This window comes from Xiphophorus hellerii, chromosome 20 (assembly GCF_003331165.1).
Source record: "Xiphophorus hellerii strain 12219 chromosome 20, Xiphophorus_hellerii-4.1, whole genome shotgun sequence".
Classification (NCBI taxonomy): domain Eukaryota; kingdom Metazoa; phylum Chordata; class Actinopteri; order Cyprinodontiformes; family Poeciliidae; genus Xiphophorus; species Xiphophorus hellerii.
In genome coordinates, this window is record NC_045691.1 from 20,591,542 (window position 1) to 20,614,380 (window position 22,839).

General features: G+C 38.6%; 1 protein-coding gene across 1 annotated transcript; it reads right to left on the reverse strand.

Annotated features, from left to right (window-relative positions):
* Window positions 1-255: 255 nt before the first annotated feature.
* LOC116710334 (uncharacterized protein PF11_0207-like) lies at window positions 256-6,787 on the reverse strand. Its single transcript, XM_032549331.1, has 2 exons — window positions 4,600-6,787; window positions 256-442 (listed from the first exon to the last, which is right to left on the reverse strand). The coding sequence occupies exons 1-2, from the start codon at window positions 5,551-5,553 to the stop codon at window positions 365-367; spliced, it is 1,032 nt and encodes a 343-aa protein (XP_032405222.1). The 5' UTR covers window positions 5,554-6,787; the 3' UTR covers window positions 256-364.
* Window positions 6,788-22,839: the final 16,052 nt, after the last annotated feature.

Consider the following 22,839-nt stretch of genomic DNA (forward strand, 5'->3'; position numbering starts at 1 on the left):
ATCACGCAGGATTTTACGGGGCGAACGAGCGAGTGGCGGCTGCGAATGTTGCCTCTGCGGAGAATTCATTACATCTGGATGTCTGAATGTTGTGGAGGTCAGGGGTTAATCCTTCTCTGAATGTGTTGAAAGGTGGCAGCTGCCTGCTGTTATCATTACATAATCATAACAGCTCCACTGTGCCATTTTTTTTACTCCTCAGGTTACCACACATTCTTCGCTGTCCGTGGAAAACCAGCTAACCAAATAGCTTTGTTTTTTTTTTTTTTATACTTATTTTTTATTGAACATTTCTGAACACATACAGTGGAGAGGCATCAATACATTCAACTTCATACACAATGTTGGACAACCGTGTCCATATTTAGCTGGATACAAGAGTGGCATTCGGCCTGCGTCTGTAGTCGCTCCATTTTTCCCATTTAACAACAAACTTGTCCTCCTGCAGTCTTAGTCTATATGTGATTTTCTCCATTACGAAAATCTCTTCCACAATGCTCAGCCACTGCTCCACTGCAGGAGGGTCTTGTCTATACCATAATTTTGTGATGGTTTTCCTTGATGCAGAAAGTAATATTTTTAACAGATATTCATCGTCCTTTTGAATTACATCGTGTGTGAGGCATCCCAGGTAGAGTGTTTTACATGATCTGGGTATTCCGTATCCCAATATGTTTTTCAAGATAAGGCTAACATCATGCCAGTATGTGGTTAGCTTTGGACAAGACCAGAATATGTGTGTGTGGCCTACGTCAGTCTGGCCACAGAGTCTCCAGCATGGCTGTGAACTGGATACCATCCCGGACCTGATCTTTGGTGTTATAAAAAATCTAATCATGTTTTTCCAATTAAATTCCCTCCACACACGGGAGCAGGTGGCCATGCACTGCATTTTACAAATTTTAAACCATTCCTCCTCGCTTATGAGCTCCTTCAATTCGTCCTCCCATTTTTCTTTGATGTACATAGTAGATGTCTTCCTGCCTGCCATCAGTCCCTGGTATAGTGCTGAAATAACCCGCAATTTATTCCCCTCGTAGGCCTTATGAAATATCTCTATTATTTTACTTACGTTGGTTTTTATCTCTTTCTCATAATAATCTTTTATTTGCAGATACCTATACTGGTCTTGATCCTCCAGATCGTATTTTCCCTTTAAGCTATTAAAGCTCAGCAGATTGCCCTTTTCAGTCAATTTACACATTGCTGTGGCACCTTTATCTGCCCATTGTTTAAAACCTGTATCATAAATACCTGGTTTAAACCTCGGGTCCCAAGCAAACCAGCTCAAACTCTTTGTTTCTTTCTCTAAATTGTAATTATCAATCACTGTGTTCCATATTTCAATCGTAGTTTTAGTTATTGAATCTAGCTTATTGCTTAGTTTTCCTAAGAGTATTTTATGTGCTATTAAATTTTTAACTTCTATGTCTTTTCTACTTATTTCCATATTTTTCCATTTTGAAACATAGTCATCATTGCACCAACATACGAGGGGTCTAATTTGTGCGGCCCAGAAATATTCTTTTAGGGCTGGTAAACCCAGGCCTCCTTTATCTTTTGGGAGCTGAAGTGTTTTATATCTAACCCTAGGTTTCTTCCCGTTCCATATAAACCTTGAAATCCATCTGTCCCATTCTACAAATTGTTTTTGGGGGATAATCAGTGGCAGGGACTGAAACAGGTATAACAGTCGTGGTAAAATATTTATTTTAATTATCTCCACTCTAGAGCTAAGATCCAAGCCAATGTCCATCCATCGCCCCAGGTCTTTCTTAATATTGTGGTTTATTTCTAAATAATTTGCATCATAGAGTTTGTCAATTGTTTTGGTTATGTTCACCCCCAAGTATTTTATAGATTTTCCATTCCACTTAAGTTTATAAGTATCCCTTATTTTCTGCTGCGGGGAGTAATTTATTGTTAGGATCTGTGTTTTTTCCACGTTGATTTTGTATCCAGAGAATTTCCCAAACTCCTCAAGCAAACTTACTGTTTTTAAAAACATTTCATTTGGGTTTTTTAGATAAATCAAAATGTCATCTGCAAACAGCCCTATTTTATGTTCTTCCCCTCCTATTTCCACTCCTTTCATTTCCTCTTCCTGCCTAATCATCTGAGCTAGTGGCTCTATAAACAGTGCAAAAAGACTCGGTGAGAGGCAGCATCCCTGCCTTGTTCCTCTCTCCAGAGTAAGACTTCCTGACAGGTTGCCATTTATTTTAATCCTTGCAGTTGGGTCTTGATAAATTGATTTAATACAATTTACAAATGTTTCATTAAATCCAAATTTTTCTAAGACCTTATACAAAAAGTTCCAATTAACACTGTCGAAGGCTTTTTCCGCATCTATACTTATCAGAACTGCCCCCTCCTCTCTTCTTTGCAGATGGTCTATGATATGAAGAGTTCTCCTTATATTGTCTTGTGTTTGTCTTTCCTTTATAAAACCAGTTTGATCCTCATCAATTAAATCCTGCATTAAATTTTCCATTCTTTTAGCTATGATAGAGGAAAACAGTTTATAGTCTACATTTAGTACTGATATCGGTCTGTAGTTGTGGCAGTATTCTTGATCTTTACCTTCCTTTGGAATTACGGAAATAATGGCTTCTTTCCAAGATGGAGGCATATTGCCAGTCCTGAGACTATAATTAAACGAGTCATATAACAGTGGTGTTAATTGTTCTTTGAAGGTTTTATAAAAAGAAGCCCCTAAGCCATCTGACCCTGGTGACTTTCCTATTTTAGTCCTGCCAATTGCCTTTGTAATCTCTTCCTCTGTAATTTGAGAAGTCAATGTCGCATTTTGTTTTGTGCCTATTGCTGGTAAATCCAATTTTTCCAGAAAATTACTCACCTCCTCTTCCCCTGCCGATGGTGGCTGTGCATATAAAATTTTGTAGTATCGCTCAAATGTTCCTTGTATTTCTTCTTGTTCATATAAGATTGTATTGGATAGTGGATCTCTTATTTTATGTATGCTACTTAATGTTTGTTGTTTCTTAACGCGCCTAGCCAAATTTTTTGTAGCTTTCGGTCCCCCCTCATAGTACATTTGTTTAGTAAATCTAGCCTTCTTTTCTACCTCCTCCCATAAACTCTCATCCATTTCTTTCCTAGTTTCTTTAATCAGATCAAATACGTCTGGGTCATTTGTTTGTTTATGTTGTTGTTCTAAATCTCTTAGCTTTCTTATTTGTTTATTGTATGTTTCTAGTCTTGCTTTTTTCATAAATGCTGTGTAAGAAATCATTTTCCCCCGTATTACTGCCTTCAGAGCATCCCCAAGAATTACTGGGTCCACTTCACCATTATCATTTTCCTCTTTATAACGGATTAACTCCTCTCTTACTTCGCCAACTAGTCCCTTGTTATTTAATATGCCTTCATTTAGTCTCCACAGAGTATTGTTCTTTTTGCTGTCCAAATGAATCTTAAGATAGATTGCGTTATGATCAGAAACGTCTGAAACTCCAATCCTACACTCTTTCACTCTGTGTAGTTCTCTCTTGTTCATGAGTATATAATCAATTCTGGAATAAATACCGTGTGGTATTGAGTAATGAGTATAGTCTTGATCTAAGGGGTGAAATTCTCTCCACACATCTACAATTGCCATTTCTGACATCATGGTGTTCATGTACCTACTGATTTGTTTTTTACTATTTTTCTTGCTTGTAGTATCCATCCTATAATTTAACACCACATTAAAGTCCCCGCTACATATCAATATTCCCTCTGTTTCCAAGTTAATGAGATCAAATATTTTCTTAAAAAGTACTTTGTCACTTTCTGGAGGGGCATATACATTGAGTAGTGTGGTTAACTGGTTTTCCAATTTGCCCTTTATCAATAAGTATCTTCCTTCCTCATCCCCAATCTCCTCCAACAATTCAAACTTTACACTATTTGAAATCAGTGTCATAACTCCTCGCTTATGCTTTTCTCCAAATGAGGAGGAAAATGAGTTTCTATACCCTAATTTTTTGTACTTTCCATGCCCTTTTTTTGTTAGGTGTGTCTCCTGTAAGAGAATAACTTGTACTTTTTCTTTTCTAAATTTATTTAGGACCTTATCTCTCTTTTTGATATTATTTAAACCATTGACATTCAGTGATACCACAGTTATAACCTTAGACATTGTTTGTATATCTTGGTTTGAATCTCAGCCTCTCCACTTGAACTATGAACACAAACTAAACTAAAAACAAATCTGAACTCCCGACTAAATATGGGCCATATCCCCAAGAGGCCCTGTCCCCCTGCTGGAAAGGGAGGGGGGTATCCTTTTATGAAGAGGGCCCCCCCCCTAGTGGTTTTGGGCAAACCTGTGTTGGGTTCCCCCGACCTGCTAGGCGAGTCCAACAGTCCCTTGCTTGGTGGATCTCCCTGTCGTTATTTATTCAAACTTCAGAGAAGACTGTAGTCTCTTCCATCCCCCTTCTTCAATGAGCAGTTTATGCCCCCTTTACCTCCGCGTCTTCAGTGTCCTTCTCTTTGAAACTCCTGCAGCCGTTCCCTCGCTCGGCTACTCGCATTCTGGCCAGAGCCCGTAGCGGAGGACCCGTCGCCCGACCCATGTTTCTTCCCGAAGCGCTGCCAGGATGCCGCCGTCTGGCTCCTCTCCTCGGGCGAAGGTCCGGTGTCGTTCTGGTTCTCCATCTCCAGCCCTCGTCTCCTCATGTCTATTGCAGCTTCTTCTGCGTTGTTGTAAATCTTGATCCCGTCTGACCAGTGAATCCGTATTTTAGTCATTGGCGTCTGAAAGCGGATCTTTCGGTCTTTCAGAGCCTTTTTAATCTTGGAGTAGGATTTGCGTTTTTCTATTACCTCAGTGGGGTAATCATGGTCGAAAAATATCCGCTTCCCCTCGACTTGGATTTTCTTTTTCCATGCTTTTGTCAGGATTTCTTCTTTGGTTTTGTATTTAAGAAAGTTAACCACTATGGACCTGGGATTAGCTTCGGGTGGAGGTCTCTTTCCGAAGCTTCTATGAGCCCGCTGGATCTGTAACTCGGTTCCGGCCGGTAGAGCTAGCTCACGGTGTAGCAGCTTCTCCACCCTTTCTTGGACTAATTCACCTTCTTGTTCAGCCACGTTGTAAATTCTCATGTTGCAGCGTCTGCCGTGTCCTTCCAATTCCGTTAGCTTCTCTTGTAGTTTTCTCTGCTGTTTTAAAAGGTTCAGAATGGCGGCCTTCGCTTCAGTGTTGCTCTCTTCCAGCTCTGCTATGCGGCCCTGCGCCTCGGTCATGTCCTCTTGTTGTTTTTGTATTTCCGCATCATTCTGTGCCACTTTTTTCTTAATTTCTTCTTTAAAGCCCATAAATTCTCGCTTCACCTCCTCTTTGAATTCGTCTTTGAATTGTGTGAGGTTCTCCTTCCCCTCCTTTTTAAAGTCTCGGATTTCCGCCGTGATGTTATGTAGCCCCTCCAACACGGCCTGTAGCTGACTCGAGTCGCCGCTTTCTTCTTCCATTTCCTCAGCGTCGGGGTTGTATACTTCTGCCATTTTCTTCCTTATACTTCTCTGCTTGCGTCCTCCACTCATTTCGTGTCTGGTTAGAATTGTATTTTGACTGATTTCCTTGGATTAGGGAGGTTTCTTTTTTCCTTCGACAAGGGAGCTCGAACTTATGCTGCCATCTTGCTCCGCGTCCCCAAATAGCTTTGTTTTAGCTTGATATTTCTCCCTTGTCTTCACCACAGCTGGGTGAAGTCTGACCTTTTGGAAAATTTGCTTTTATAGTTATTTTTTTTTATTTTTGGCAAGAGTTGGATAATAATTCATGGGTTTCTTGCACGATCAGCTAAAACTACGTGCCCTTTGTAGTATTTATCTAGCTTCATTTTTAGATTTTAATTGTTTGGAAACAGTCATTTTTTTTGGGATAATTTAGCATCTTCTGTTATTTTTTTTACAGCTTTCAAGATCTGAACATTCTTGGAAATGCACTGCTCTTTTTTCCCACTATGACAGGATTTTTCAGGTTCAGGAACTGTGAAAGTCACGGCGACCTTTTGACTAGAGCTGTTTGGAGAAATAAAGGTTTAATGTCCAGTTCTCCACTGATACAAGTGTGTATGATCAAGATAGGACAGTTTGTGATCCTTTATTCATCCAAAAGGAGTAAAAAAAATAGTAACTTAATAAGTGGCTCACTTTGAATGTATTATTTTATAATAATATTATAATATTTATAATATTATTTCAGTTTCCCCCCTTTTAATGTAAAGAGTTTCAGTGAAAACTGCAATGAGGCAGTTCAGCAAAGGAGACACAGGAAATTAGATCAAACCTTGGTTTCATTTACCTGGAAGTTCAAATGTTGGAAGGAAAAACAGGTCAGTGAATTAAGATTACTCAGAAAAGTGATTCCCCTGAACTGTGGGAACAACCCGACCCAACACTGCGACACAGAGTTGGCCTTTATTTAGTGGTCTTTTCACCTCAATGACTAACGGAGGCCGAGGACAGGACGGGCATCAATAATATTAAGAAATACACAAAATAAACTTGAGCAGAATTAAACGACTGGCTCCGAAGTTCACTGTCAAATCCTTTTTGCTTCACCAAACGGACCATTACTGGCCCTTCATTGTTGCCATATCAGCAGTCAAGACTTTTGTCACATATCCTAAAATTAAATGAAATCAGTTATGAGATGGAAAATCAAAGATGGTAGATGCAAAACTTATTTCTTTGATGAATAACATTGAAATAATGTCTAACCTAATGACTTTCTGTTCTGTGAAATAAATGATTTAAAATCCTTTTGATGTATTTTTAAATCCTTTCCCAGATTCATAAGTTACCATGGTGTTTGTGTTTACTTCAACTATAACAATTAAATTATTGTGAGGTTTAAACAGGTCAAACCCATTTTTTTAATCCATTTACAAACAATGTGGTACACCTGTGTGTGATTTTAATCATCGTAAGTTGGACTAAACTTATGGGCGTCCTAATTTATTCCTCAACAGAAACATTTATTTTTGTTTTACTAAAAATGCAGGTCTTCCTTGGTTATAATGCTTAAAGTATTGATCAAATTTATATGTGTAAATCTGTTTTAAAAAAGCACATGTGTATGTGTTTGGTTCCTGGACAGGGCTGACTGATGCTTGGTGGAGACGGCATCCTCTATGCACCGGTGTAGAGCAGTAAGCATGACGCCTTTATATACAAGTCAAGCTTTTGTATAGCACATTTCAGCAGCATGGCAGTTCAAACTGCTTTACACAACAACAAGAAATAAGCATCACATTTTGTTAAATACCATCAACATCATCGTTAAATAAACATCAAAAATACTGATCAATGTTCCAGTTATTGTGAAGCAATGGCAACTATAAGCAGGTGGGGGTTTAGCTTATATTTAAAGGAACTCGGTGTTTTGGCTGTTTTACAGTTTTATGTAAATTTGCTCCAGATTTGTGTTGGATAGAAGCTGAATGCTGCTCCTCCATGTTGGTTCTGAGGATGCAGTCCGGACCAGAACCAGAAGACCTGGGTGGTCTGGTCTCGAAGTTTTCCTCTCTGGGTGGAAACACAGAGAATAATCACGTGAATTAAATATTAAAATTTTTCTAAAAGTATGTTAAGCAGGTTACCATTATTGTACCATTTTCTAGATTATCCTCATAAAATCGTCTTTATGTGAAGAAAGAAATTTGGCTTTAGCTTCAGAATCCCACAAAAAGTCTCCAGTGTCACCATCACCCTCGACTGGAAGTCCTCTCAGACAAATAGGGCTTAATCCTGTTTTACACCAAGCTACTTTTATCATTTTTTGCTATAAATTTATTTCAAAATCCTCGACATTCTGTCATAATTTAATAAAAATAGTTTTTTGCTTTTTTTGCATGTTGGCTGAGATTATAATGTATCTACCTCAAAGACCAGGAAGAAAGACTTAATTCATCTTGATGTTTGGTCATAGCTGTTTGTGATTTATTTAATTAAGACAGATTTAAAGGATCTTTACAGCTCACTTTTTTCAACATAAAAGTAATAGGAGATATGGAATTAATTGATGATTTGTCCTAGGGGGCAACAATAAGAAATGGGCCCAAAACAGAGTCCTGGGGAACCAGATGATGTGGTTCATTTACTGAATGTGGCTGGTCAAAGGCCTTCACAGGTAGCTGTGGGTGCATAACTCATAAAACATCTTTTGAGGATCCGTGTTCTCTGATGCTGAAAGAAACCATTTCTTATCCTTCACAGCGGGTGAAGACAAGTTTACAAATGATTGTAGAAAATGTCCAGTTTGCCAGCAGCAGAGGAAGTGGTGGGAACTGTGGCTCTAAGACATGGATGGTGGTTGTGTAAAACGAGGGCTGTAGGTGGTGCTGGAGTTTGGAGCGGTAGAGTGAACAGCAGCCAAAGAAAAGGAGAGAGGCGTCTATCTGGATGTAAACAGTCGTGGTGGTGAGCAGGATTGTACATCATATCTAATCTCAGCTGTTAGCTTACAGTTAGCAATGCTCTTTAGACAGAGGGAGGAAAAACGCTCCCAGATAAAGCTGAAATTGTCATTAAACCTGAAAGTTGAGAGAGAGCAGGTGACTGAAGTGATTAGATCCAAACCTACCAGTGAGATAAAAACAGATATTCTTCTGCTCTGCTGCATGAACAGTAGGGTTGTCTGTATAGATCTGTAAAGGATCTGTGATCAGATCTGGTCCTGACACTTTGGCAGACTGTTTCATCCAGGGTGAGATGATTATGTGTTCAGTAACTTTGTATTTTTATGATGTGAAACACCTTGAAATGCCTTGTTGCTGAGATGTGTTGCACAAATAAACTTGACTGATTGATTAATTTTCATATTTTGTGACTAGGTTTTCCTTTGTGTCATTTAATAAAATTCATATATATTGACATTTTGCACAACTCTCTGTGAATGAGCCATGAGTTTATGACACAGCTCAAATTTTATACTTCTGGCCATTAAGAGCAGAAAATCATCTGGACCACTTCATGTCCAGCCAGTGATAAATCTGAGAGCATCCTGCTCAATTTAGGCAATATTAGCTGTTCCTATTGATCTGTTGGGGGGTTTTACAAATAAAAAAAATGTTAGAAGTTATTTAACATTGTTATTTTGTTTTATCTGAGCATGACTGAGCATGCATAAATCTGAATTGTTTTAATTTTATAAACATGAACACACAGATATACAGACTTATTGGCGATGTTAGTGATGTTTTTTTAAATGCTGAAAAATTCTGTTTATTTTCTGTGTTTTTGCACAGTTTTTGTGTTTCTCTGTGTTTATTCCTTTTTGCACAATTTCTACATAGATCATCCCCACTTCTTGTTGACCATGCAGGTTTTCTGCAGTATTGAGGTCTTAGTGACTAAAATGGCCTTGTTTCATTATATCTGGTGAACCAATTTATCATTATCCAAGCAAAATTGATCAAACTTCAACTTGATGAAGGACAGAAAAGACTCTTTCAGAAACAGTTGCTTGGCATACAGAGAGCAGGATCTACTGGTTGTAATGGAGACGTGTTGATCCAGATATCTCTCTTGGCTGCAGCTCTCCAACAGTGAACTTTGGAAACCTTTTTTTTTTATCCTGTTCACTGTGTTTGGTCTCGGTGTCAGTGACAAAAGGAAATAGTTGCCATTGTAATACATGTGGGAAGCAGAGAAGTTCATTGACACTCAGCAAAAGCCAACTAAATAAATAAATAAACATGCATTTAAATGATACTTGAGTTGCGTTAGTTTTAAATGTATTGTTGGGTATTTGAGAAATGTGCATGCTTTAAAGGTTTGATTTTTCTGAAACGTTCAGTGCGAGCTACAGTACCGTACCAAAAGATTCATTTATTCATTTATACTCATCTTTTTTCAGGGTTGCTAACCAATTTACACACATCTGTGAATTATATAATAATATAACATAGTACCTTGTTAAATCTTCAAACTATTACAAAAGTCAAATTTTTTAACACATGCTTTTTCCGCCTGTAGTCAAAAACTCAATATGCTTTTTACACCAGCCTATTCTTAGCTACACTGGTTCATGTCTGGCTGTAAAACAAGAAGTGTTATGTCACAAAGCGTGCCGGTACATAAATGTGTTAAAGCGACGGTTAAATTGTGCACAGACGAGCTTTGAATTTAGTCCCAGCTGTCTGATGTCAGGCTCTGTCTTTATGGCTAAAAGTTTAAAGTAGCAGCAGGCTGGAGCAAACGCTGTGTGTCGAAGGCTGCAGATTTGGGTTTAGGGCTCAAGGTCGAGGAGCAAATTAGGTGAAGAGACGGTTGTGCAGCAATGAGGTGAAGAATCAGAGAGGATAAAGTTGTCGATGAGCATGAATGCAGTCATAATGATTCAGTGGTGGAATAAATGTTAAATCTTTCCAACTATGCAATATAGAACTACATTTTCATGATGCTTTCCCGATGTTTACGATGTTTCCATGTTTCCTAGTTATCAGATTTAACTCAGTCCATGTCCAGCTGTGTCCAGCTGACACACGTCAGGGCAGAAAGTGGCTCCTGTTCTCAAATGTTCATGGTAAATGTTGCTGCTGCACCTATAGGAAGAAGCAGCTGTGGGCAGCTTAGTGAATGTTTATACCTGCTGGGCATGACCTCAGTGCTAACAGCATGCATGATCACTGAAACACATGGCCAAGTGGTCATCAGTCATGTCTAGACAGCTGCATGCTGGTAAAATCTTTATTTAGGCATTTTTTGTGACAAAAACAAAATGTTTGCCCCTAAATGTCTTCTTATGTGTTTTTTAAATTTTGTTTTATACCTTTTGTGACTTTCTGATGATTCAGAAAGTCCAGATGTGAAATCATTTCTGTTTTTAGTCATCCATACGTTCAGCAGCTGTGTGGTTCTCCAATCAAAAACTGCACATTGAACATTGCGCTTCTTCTTGCAAAGTAATTGAGTTTTTTGGGTGGGGGTCATGGAATATAAAATCTATACAAAAACTAGAAAAACGGTAATAGAAAAACAAAATATATCACCCTTATTATTTCTTTTAAATGAAATTGTCCTTAATTTGAGTACAAGTGATGCGTCTGATATTTAAAAGTTGTGAATCCAGACCATCATGTTTTAGGTCACTATTGACAAGTTATTTTAGGGTTCAGTTTATATAAAGCCCAACTCAATATTCCCACCTTAAACAAATCCGTCACGTTTCACCCACTGTTTTCTGAATTTGATTGATTTACAGTGAATGAAAATGACTGAATCTGAATGTAAATGTATGGCTGTTTGTGATTTAATGCATCGATTTGAGCAGAATATTGAATAAATTGAATTTTACGAGACAATATGTGTAGGTGCTATTTAATTAAACTGAACTGTGTTGAACTAAAGTCTCTCCAGTGAGGTCTGGGTTTGCTTCCTGATCAGATGGTTGAGCCGTCTTAAATTAACCTGTTTGTTTTATAGAATATAATCCTTGAGTCACATTCTGGTTCACGCTCCACACCAGTCGGTGGCGGAAAAGCACCAGTTCCTTGTTTGTCAGCTTTCAACATGTCTTCTTTCTAATACAGCTTCAGTTATCAAAACCAAACAACAAAACCAAACAAGAGCTGAAGGCACAAAGAAATTTTCTGTTGAGAAGTTTAAGCAAGTTTTTTTTTTAATGGAAAGTGGTAAATAAGTGGGCAATAAATACTGTCCAATCATATACAAATTATGGCTAAGAAGTATTGTTACAGAAATTGACCAAATTTCAGCTTTTTGAACTAAGATACTCACAGTGTTTCTGGCCTGCTTCCCATCAAATCAATGCTGACGACAAAGAATTATAAATAAAAATAAATTTTTATTTAGTCTCATTAGTTTACATTATCGTAACTCTACAACTTTATACATATGTTTGGTCTTTCAATGTATGTTTTATGATATTAGACTGTTTTACTAACCCCTGCTCAGACACTAGAGATGGAAACTAGCTTAAGCTAAATCTGGGGCAAAGCATCTTTTATTGATGCAGATAGTCTCTGTTTTAAATAAACTAATAAATGAAATTTATCTAAGCCTCCTCAGCATGTCAAATCTCTGCAGAGGCCTGCTAATGAACCATTATTTGATTCAGGTATGTTGAAGCAGAAAACAAACTAAAACCTCTAGGATACCAGCCTTTGAGGATTGGCTTTGGACACCACTGGCTTACACTAAAATGTGAGTTTATTAATATTTGTATGATAAAATGTTTTAATTATGTTCCAGCTTAGCAGAACATCTTGTTTTCCTCCATTGTGAGCTGTGGTTTTGTTACAACCAGCCAGAACAAAGATGTCTGGACTAATGAGGAGAACAGGCCAATAGCTAAAATTAAATATGTGGTGCTTCATACCTAAAATGCGATGCCATGTCAGGGTTGTACAGGGTTCAAAAATACAACATACAAGATATTAATTATAATAAATATGAGTAAACCACAGTTAAAGTTGATACATTTGTTCAACCACAGACAATATAGAGGTCAAATATCTGTTCATCCTGTGCAGCTTGGCGAAGAGGGAGAGGATGCTTCAAGTTCATCCACAGCTTAGTCTTCTGTCTGGATGCCGTTGTGACTTGTTTTCACAGATTTAATTGAAAGGAAGAAAGAATAATTTTCTTTGTGATCACTCCCAGCCTTAGCGGGTTTATGTCTCACGTCAAGCTCAAACGTGAAGACGGATCATTACCCGCTGCACGTGTGCACTCGCTGCAGTACGTCATATAGAACCCAAATGAACAACTCTTTCTCTTATGTCAGACACATCTGCTGCCCAGATGTGTTCTTAGCCCAACAGATGTCTATTTCCACACCTTAAACACCTATTTTACATCCACTACATGAAAGTGTTATTTTTCTTAACTACACAGTCTTCATGAATTACCACATATGTACCAGTAAAAGTCTTTATTTACACATTTCATTGCTCTTTTTGTCCCTTTTTGTCTTCATTTCCACATCTTCGTATCCTGTGTGCTCTCAAAACACTGTTGGGCGTTTGGCAAATGGTCAATCTAACTTAATTTATCTGACTGGTTTTACGCACGTAAAAGAGCAGAAATTATTTGCAAAAAGCACAAATGTTGGGAAGAAGTATATTGTACTGGGTAAAATGATACAAAATAGTGAATAGCATGCACTCATAGAGCATAAAGAGAATGGAAAGGAAAAATGCAGTTCACAAATTTTACTGTTTTAACCAATGTAACTTTTCTGCCATCGTGCTGTGCAATACTTTGGAGAAAACAAACAATCCACTTCACATTGAACACTATCCCCACGGTGAAACATGGCAGTGGAAGCATCATGCTGTGGGGATGCCATTCTTCAGCAGAGACAGAGAAGGTGGTTGGAGCTGATGGCAAGATGGATGGAGCTAATTCTGGATAAATTAATGTTTGAGTCCACAAGAGATTTTAAACTGGGGGAATAACCCTAAACGAGACAATATAAGACAATAAGATAGAGTTAGATCAAAAAACGTGTGTGAGCCAAGTTAATGTAGTTTATATTTAAATATTTGTTTTCCTGTAAAGTCTTATTTTGCTTAATTAGAAATTTAAGTGAATTCATGCCTTAAATTGGTGTAAAAGTGTTATATACCATTTGTGTTGACTTGATGAACTCTTATTTCGGATACTGTCATGAAACTGCGGTGTGAGGTGGTGAGGCAGACGCAGTGGACCCAGTTAGTGAGAGAAATGACAGTTTAATGGTAAAGAATGCACAAATAACCTCAAAGTCCAGGCAGCACAGCTTGAGCGGAAAGGCTAAGGCTCACCACTGGTAGCACTGGTAACAAAAACCAAGAATCGACAGCAGACAAGACAGAATCGACAGCAGACAAGGCGCCAAACGAGACGAGGACCCGACAAAGAACATGGAACACAGGTGACATTAAATAAGACATTAAGAAAGAGGGTAATCAGGGAACGAGACACACCTGGGAACAATCAACGGGTAGACATGACAACATGGAGACTCAAAAGACACAGGAACCTAAAATAAACACACTGAAAAACTCAAATCCTCACAGATACATTTTCTTTAGAAGTTGGTCTGTAGTTTAAAAAGCCTCTTCGTAGTTTGTTTGTTGTTGAGGAAAACTTAGGCTGATTGCTCCTGTAAGAAAATGCTGCAAACTGTAGAATAACAACATTTGTTTTGTATGTTTTTACACAGGAGTCCTGTGGAAGTTTTTTCTCCTTGAAAAACACAAGTGAGATTTAGGAAACTAACACAGCATGATCATTTGATAAACTGACCTAAATCTAGCTGAGAATTTGTTTAAACCTTTGAAATTAATGTCCACAAGCACTTTCCATCCAGTCTGGTTGAGCTTGAGGTATTCTACACAGACGAACAAACGAGTTAACTTTAGCACATTTACTCTCTGTTTTGGTACGACTCGTTGATAATTTGGCTAGGAACATATTTCAGTGTGGCTTGCTTTAAATGAACTAAAATTTAGTGTTTCAGCCCCAATTTGTCCTCATGTGACCAGGTAACAACAGGTAGAGCAGGAGCTGCAGCAGCCAATGCAGTCACTTTTATGACGTCAGTGTCATTATAATATTTGAAAAGCTCTTTGTTAGATCAGTAAAATCAGCCACAATACATAAAAAAAACAGCATGTGAATAAAATTAGACTGTAATTTTAAAAAAATAAAACTAGAGAAGTAAACTACTGCATCACCGTTCCCTGGGCTGACAAATTCTGCAGAGACTTCAATACAACAAGCAGGAGGAGTCAAGTTAGTGACTAATTCGTACGATTATAAATGCCTTAGTCTGGACTTTAAAGTAAATGAGACATCATGAGATCACCTTCACTTGCGACATTTTTAGTTATTGATCAGGCTTTAAATCAAAAGGTAAGTTTAGGTGCGCTATTTCCTGTCCAAAACTATTCATACCCTTGATAGATTTAAATGTAAAGTTTTTAGGAAATGAGACAGGAATCACTCAAAACACGATGAAACGAAGTAAAAGGTCGTAAATATGATAAAAAAATAATATTTTTGTGCAGTTTATTTAATTTTTTTTAATAAATAGAAAAATCGTGTGTCATTATTTCAATCAAACTGTTTTTTTAATTGCTGACCAGCTTTTTGTTTGTTTCCAGTCTGGAATCTATAGACCGCTCCAAAATGTTAATATTACTTCCAGAAGAAATGTTGAATTGTATGAAAGTTTGGTTGGTTGTCTGTAAGTAGAGAAAACGTTGGTACATTGACTTAAGTGAATTAAATGTGGGTTTTATGACAAACAAGTCCATTATAGGTTGTTAAGCATTACCGTGGAAAATCAAAGTCAATAGGAGAATTTCTCCCAAAAGTTATAATCACCATCTTTTTAAGGTACAAATAAAACGCAAACAGCTTACCATAATTGATATTGCTAAGTTTTTTTAATGCAATGACGTAGAAATTTATTATATAACTTTTTAGAAATGTTCAAAAATAAATGTGGAAGTTGGTGTTTATTCAAACTGCAAAAACCTGCAAACCAACAAATGTAATCTAAACAATGTCTGACAGATTTAATTTGAGACATTCATGAACCTAAAAACTGTTCATTTCCAGCCTTGAGGTGAGATTGTCATCAGGTTCACTTGAAGGTGAGTCAAGGTGATTTTCTGACTCCAACCAATCAGTATTGGTGCCTTGAATTAAGAAACCAAATTAGCGTTCCATGTCACCTGTCCACCATCTCAGATGAAGAGAAGCGATTCATTTTAAATCCAGTCCCCTCTTTCTCTGAACCCAAACAAGCAAATTTGTTTTCATCCTACACCAGGTTCTTCCTCTGGTTTCTCCTATTCTCCCTCCATCCTAAACTTTCCAAAATAAGGTTCTGTCATCATCTGACGTTGGCGCACCAGGGGTTGACATCAGAGCCAAAGGACATCAGTGATGTCGGGAGCTCTGGTTTCCGGGGGAGTTCCTGCCTAATGGAGCAAGACTGGAGGAAAAAACCAGGCCCCTCCAGAGGTGTCATTCCAACGTGTTTGTTGCTCGCTGACAGCAGAAACCCTCCTGTAGGCATAGATCTGTGTAGGTGTGTGAAGCTTAATCGAGAGATTAGATAAGTCACCATCTGTGACGTTGTAAAACATTTTGTTCTACAACAGGACTGTTAAGAGACACATAAATTAACTAAAAAAATAATGAATTAATTAAAACCACTGATCTAATGCACGATTGTCTCAGTGCAACCCAAACTCTGCAGCAGCGGCAAAGGAGGTGCAACGGGAGATCCTACGTAGCCCCCCCCAGGACGAGCCTGCAGAGTGAGAAAAAAGAGACAAATGGACATTCATGTGCACCTGGGAGCACAGACACACATCTCTGTGTGTACAAAGACACTCTTCTCTTGACACTCAGGCATGCAGACTGCAGACATGAACTTTAACACACTAGCCTGAGAGTAAAGCAGACCTCCCTCTCAGCCCCCACCCCTGGGCACGCCGCCAATACAGCATGGGGGAAATACCTCTGCCGCACCCTGAAGCATGGCCTACAACACGGTTGCATCAATGTACCCCAGCACAATGAAGCCATTATGGGAGAGTATTCATGTTTCTTATAATCAGTACTAAAGACGCCATTTTATTTGCAGGTGAATTAAAATATCAGATTTATTCAGGTTTTTACGTGCCTACAAACTATTTCGTGTTACTTTCAAGAAATGAAAAAAAGAAAGAAAAAAAACCTGAACTTTTGCACATTTTCCTCTGCTGCAACCACAAAGTTCAATGTGTGTTATTTGGATTTTATGTGACAGACCAACGCAAAGTCGTGTATTTGAATTCATCCTGCCTGAGTCAGCTGCAAGTGTTTTAGGGTCTATGTCTAACAGCCTGACACATCCAGAGACTGAAGCTTTCGCCAGTTTTTCATTGTAAAACAGCTCAGTCTCACTTACTTTGAATAGAGACCATCTGTGAACCAGGAATTATAGGCCCTGCTACAGATTCTCAATTGAAAATAGGTCTGGGCTTTGACTGGGCCGTTCTAACAAATGAATATGCTTTGATCAAAACCATTAATTTCAGGGCATTTTACTGATGGACATGTCTTTTGCAGCCTTTGTTTGTTTTTTTTTATTGTTTGTTTATACCAGAGTTGTCCTGTTCTTAGCTCCATTCATTATTAGACATCTTAATAATTGGTGTGGTGTGTTCAGGGTGAGGTGCAGTGTTAGTTCTTCTCCTCATTCAGCGTTTTCCATGTATGGCAGAAGATCGGCTCTGGTCTGAGCTGACTAGGGAACCTTCTTCCATGCTGTTTCCCCTGCATTACTTTGAGAAATGTGCAAAGAAATTGTTGTTCTGTCAACAGATTTACCCACCTGAGCAGAGGACTTCTGCACATCCTCTAGAGATACAGTGGGCTTCTTGGCTGCTGTAGTTTAGGTGGATGAGAGAGTTTCTAGTCACGTCAGTTTTTCCATCTTCAGACGATGACCAGTGATGTGTTTAGGATGTTGATTTATAGCTTAACCCTGCTTTACAGGGGCAGTAAAGTGTAAAATTGGCTTTTTGCATCACGTTATTCCCTCATCAAAAACATACCTGGAGTGTTGCCTTGATTTCTTCATGCATGTTTGAGAAATCCTTTAGACTCCATGCCAACCATTGAACTGTGCAAAACGCCGGGTTGGACTTAGCTCTGCCTTCAAGACACAGTTCCTCCTCAGAGCTGCAGTTTTCAAGCTTCCGAGCAGAGCGCCCTTCCCTCCACTACTCCCCCACTCAGCTCCTTCAGACTAGCCAGTAGCAATTAGCAAACAGCTGGTGGAACTGAGCATCGTCTGGACTCGTTATAGAAGCTACATCTCAGTGCAACGCTGGTCAAAATGTTGTTAAAGGGTTAATAGAGGAGCCATGTTGTGATGACTTCCTGAAGGCAGCGTTTCAGAAAAAGTAGGAGTTTTTAAAGAGACAGAGACCCAATTTCAAGGTTTCAATTTACAAAGTCAAATGTCTTTTAAGTCATATTTGGCATATACAGCATTTTTATAACAACTGAAAGTAAAATAGTTACTTGATTGTGCTATAAAATGACACAATGGACCAGGAAAACACTTTTAAATCTTTCCACATATTTCTCCTTGATCTGGTCTTTCTTGGTCTGTATGATGTTTTTATGGGTGTCAGAGTAAAGCTTACTGTTATGACAAAGAAGGAAAGCTTTAGCAGGACACATTATGGTCATTACTGGAAAGAAATCTGTCTTTATGTCTTAATGGGAGAGTTGTTTTTACTAACAGTTGGTCAACTTGAACTCTTTATCTCCACCTGGTTGTGCACCTTCATGAGTCAGGCAGTTTTAGATCTCCAGGACAATACTCTCAGGTTTGATTTGTTTGCAGTTTGAGTTGTGTAAGACCAGAACCAGTCAAACATTCGAAGATCTTGTTCTAAAAAGTTGTTTATCTGCTCAAGCAATTTCAGAGGTCACCATTTATCTCCTATTCTCTGAGATAGCTATGCATGCGTAGGTATCTTTATGCAGGTTCAATGCAAAAGTCTCACGCATTTTTGTCTCACGTCTATACATAATGTAACGCTGCAGGTGTGATTTCTGGCACACGCTGCACACTTATCCCCCACATCTCCGCAGCAGCTTGCATAAAAGATTAGGCAGATTCACGTGTTTCAAGGTCAGGTACTTCAAACATTGAGGTCAGACATGTAAGGAGTCACTTCTGCAGCCATCATTCAGTGCTGTAGAAGCTGCATGCAACTCTGCATCGATACTACTGTCTATAATATAACTCTAAGAAAATCTAACTTAATTTCATCATAAAATTTCTGTAATCCATGTTTGCAAATCTTAATGGGGTTTTTTTTCACTATGCTATGGATTGAACAGTGATTGAAATTAATGCGCTTTCTCCCTCTGAAAGCCTGACAAGAAATTACAAGATGCATGGTAAGCACAACTGATGTAACCTCGATTGTTGCTCGACAAAAAGAGTGAAGCCTTTATAAAAGTGAACCAAAGTACAAACAGTCCTGCCTGCCAGTCGCATCATTCATCAGACAAATATCGTTTTTTTAAATCACTAACTACACCAATCACTGTTTCATGTCATATTTTTACATGACTAATACCTTACTACTTGGGGTGTAGAGTTAAAAAAAACAAGTGATCACATGCATTCTGCCGATTCTGTGTCACTGAGTCATGAATTGAAAGTGTGCATTCAATCATCGAGGTCAGGTCGCTCATGTTGTGAACAAACAGGTGGCCTTTATCTACAGACCAAGGCAACCAACCAGCGGTCTCAAGCTGCTGTCCTCCGGAGCTGGAGTCCCGCAACTTTGAAGGGCAAAACATGTGGAGAAAATTATCTCAAGTGATTTAAAACACGGAACCAAAACCAGAAAGAGGTAAAAAAATAAAAAAAAATCCAGAAAACGACTATTTTGAATGGAAGTAAGTGGCAAAGACTCAGCTGGTGTCCAATGGGTGAGAAAGTCTAAAGTTAGCTAGAGTATGCCTGTGTGAAAAAAGGAAACCTGCTGAAGAGGTTGCATTTTGCTAAACAACAGGTTTCCTGACCAGTAGAAAACTGGTGCAACATTTTTATGAACTGGGGAAAAAAACATTGACAGTTTGTCCAAAAGCCCTCAAACACCACAGCACACTGTTATGCATGGTGGCTCAGGCAACATGGTATGGGAATCCCTTTTATGCTAAGATGTTGGGCCTCTTTGTTGCATACAAGAGATTGTGGATCAGTTTAAATACATCCAAATAGTCGAAGAGGTTGTGTTGAGTTTTATCACAGAGGAAATGCCCTCAAAATTTGTTTTTCCAACAAAATAACAACCCTTAACACGCCAGTAAGCAAGTATTGGTTCCAGACCAACGAGATTAACTTTATAGGCAAACCCAGACATTAATGAAACAGAGAAGATTTGTGGGGATGACATTAAACAGGCAGTTTCTCAGGCAAAACCAAGAAGATTAGAGGAAATGTGGAATCTGTTCCAATTGTTCTGGACTGGAAAACCTGCTCACAGGTACCAGAGGATAATTGACTCCATGCACAGATGTGAAGCGTTTCTCAGAAACAGTGGTTATACAAATAAATATCAGTTCAGAGATTCACAGGAAAGCGAAATCTTTCTGCATTTTTAGGTCATACTGTAAAACGTCGAGTTTATTAGGAAAAAAGCAGACGCAGCAAACGTTGCGTTTCCTCACGTTCTGCAGAGTGACCGCAAACACAGAAAAGTTGTAATGTTCCTAACAGAAACTTTAAGCATGTTGAGCTCAATTTTAAAATTGTAGCTATAACTTTAAACACAACTAAACATCACAGTATGCAGCAAAAAAAAAAAACCGCGTTGACTCTTTCAGTCATCCTGTCCATTCATGGTGGAGTTCAAACTTCACAGGACAAAGGTCCACATGAGCAGATTACAGTTACTGCAAGTCATTATTTAAGAAGAACTCCAGGATTTTTAAAATGGCCTCTTCCACTAAGCCTTAAAGCTTTAAAATGTGCTTCTTCCTGCTTGATGCAGCTCATTTACATGTACATCCTTAATGACTGCAGCATCTTTTGTCCATCACTAGAGCTAAAGCCAAGAACTGGGGGGACAGGTAGCTCAGAGCAGGATTATACTGTCATACATTTTACATCTCAAAGTGATTCCACAAAAAAAAAAACATCAAAGCAGTGCGACAACATAAACCTCTTTTAGTAATTTGGATTTATGGCACCAAACAGCAAGCTTATGATGGGATGCCAGCTGACACAACATCTTAGTGCTGCATTGGACTCAAGCCGAGGATCTCCAGCTGCTCTTATGCTAACCCAGTCACCCATATACTAAGGATTATGTACATCCACTTGCAAATATGCACGAGCAATCTTTTGAATGCTTTCTGTAAATGTGTCAGTCCTTCTTGGTGCTTCGAATGAAAAGAAATGTATTCATTTATCTAATTTTAATGTTCCAGGGCATCAGAATAGATTTCAGTAAATTTAATCTGAGCGTACTCTATCTGTAATCAGATGTAATAACAGTTACCGTATTTTTCAGACTATATGCCGCTACTTTTTTCCCCATGCTTTGAACCATGCAGCTTATAGCCCGGTGCGGCTTATATATGTATGTTTCCAGTTTAAAAAAAAAAAAACCTTTGTGGGTGCGGCTTATAGTAAGGTGCGCTCTATAGTCTGGAAAATACTGTAAATCTATTAATTTAATGTAGGGATGTCCAAAGGAGGAACAAAATGCAACAAATGAGGCCCTACTCTGAGTCTTTGGCATCCACAGTTAGAGCCATCGTCCACAAATAGAGAGAACATGGAGCAGCGGGAAACCTTCCCAGCACTGGTCAGCCTACTAAACTAAAAGATCATCAATGCACTCTTGGAGTGCATTGATGATCTGCATTCATCTAGAAGATGTAAAAACAATCAGGACTACATCTGCAGATGTCACTTGCCTCAGTTAAGGTCAGAGTTCATGGCTCAACAACAAGTAAAGAGAGACCGGGCAAAAATGGCCTCCGTGGAAAAGTTTCTGTGGTTTAATTACAGATTTAAAAGAGCTTTTAAACACATCAGCTTGAGAAATAATCAAAGTTATGTTGATCCCTGTTAACCAAAACACTAAAGTCAGATTTTTAATGTTTGGCTGTTTTATCTAAATTTATTTGTTAAGAAGGAAAATGAATCAGTGATAAGTATGACTGGTGCATGAAATTACAAATATTTTAATTTTTTTAGTGTTTGTAGCTCGTATGCAAACAGACCCATGATGTCCAGTCACCCAGTTAGCCCCCATCATGCCACTGAAACACGGTCAGAGGGATTTTAATTAATTACAGCATAGATGGGTTCTAGCAGCTGAACAAGTTAACATTTAGAGCACAGTACCTCAACGTTATGACCAAGTTACAAAATAATCTCCTCCTGAATATCATGCACTTTGTGGAGAGCTGAATATACAATGCACTGTATCTGTCTGTCACCTGCATGACTGCAGAGATGCCAGCAGAATAGAGAACAATCAAATGAAAAGCTTCAATAAGCAATAGAAACAAATGTCCTGCAGTTCAAGTTCTAAAGACTATAATTATCCTCATTACCACTTGTTTCAGCCTCGACGTCCACATTAGCATCCACCATGGCTTGAGAGTCATCAGAGTCATCAGCTCAAATAACGGCGAATGAACTCCATGCAGCCGGACGCTCTCACTGTCCGAGCTTCTTCTGTCTAACTGGATGGAAATGACCCTGATGAAAAAAATTTGTTGGAAGTTTAGTTCATGAAACTTGTTTTTAAATTCCCATTGCTTACTACTGCTCTCGCTTTTATACTTCAGTTGTTCTATTTTACTAAAGTCCTGCATAAAAAATTGATATGTTTTATTATTATTTTATGTTATTGGATTCTAAGGTAGCTCAATAGTAAGGAAATGCACCGCTAAGCATTTAATCTCCTGCCCACTTTCCTGCTGGATTTTGTGTTTACATACAAATTACAGTTGACTTTATCTTTCGACATCCAGTCAGGTAGAGAACAGCAGCTCAATCAGTAAACTGAGCAGAGACCAGTAAAATAAATAAATAAGTTAACATTTTTCAGATTTGGGTGGGAATTAGACAAGAATTTTACCAGCTGGAGGATAATGAAGACTAGCAGAAGTGAAGGGATGTGAAAGATTTGACTTCATCTATCCTACACGGATCGGTGCCAAGCTGCAGCCGTCATCCCATGAAGGGTGCAGATGTCGCCTCCACAGCCTCACGCTCTCATCATGTTATCACTCCCGAATCCGACAGTCAGCGCACTGCGTTTC

Coding starts and splice junctions, on each gene's coding strand:
- LOC116710334 (XM_032549331.1), bottom strand. CDS start 5,553: ATGAGTGGAGGACGCAAGCAGAGAAGTATAAGGAAGAAAATGGCAGAA. Junction 443..4,599: donor AGACGGCGGCATCCTGGCAG/CGCTTCGGGAAG, acceptor CTAAGACTGCAG/GAGGACAAGTTTGTTGTTAA.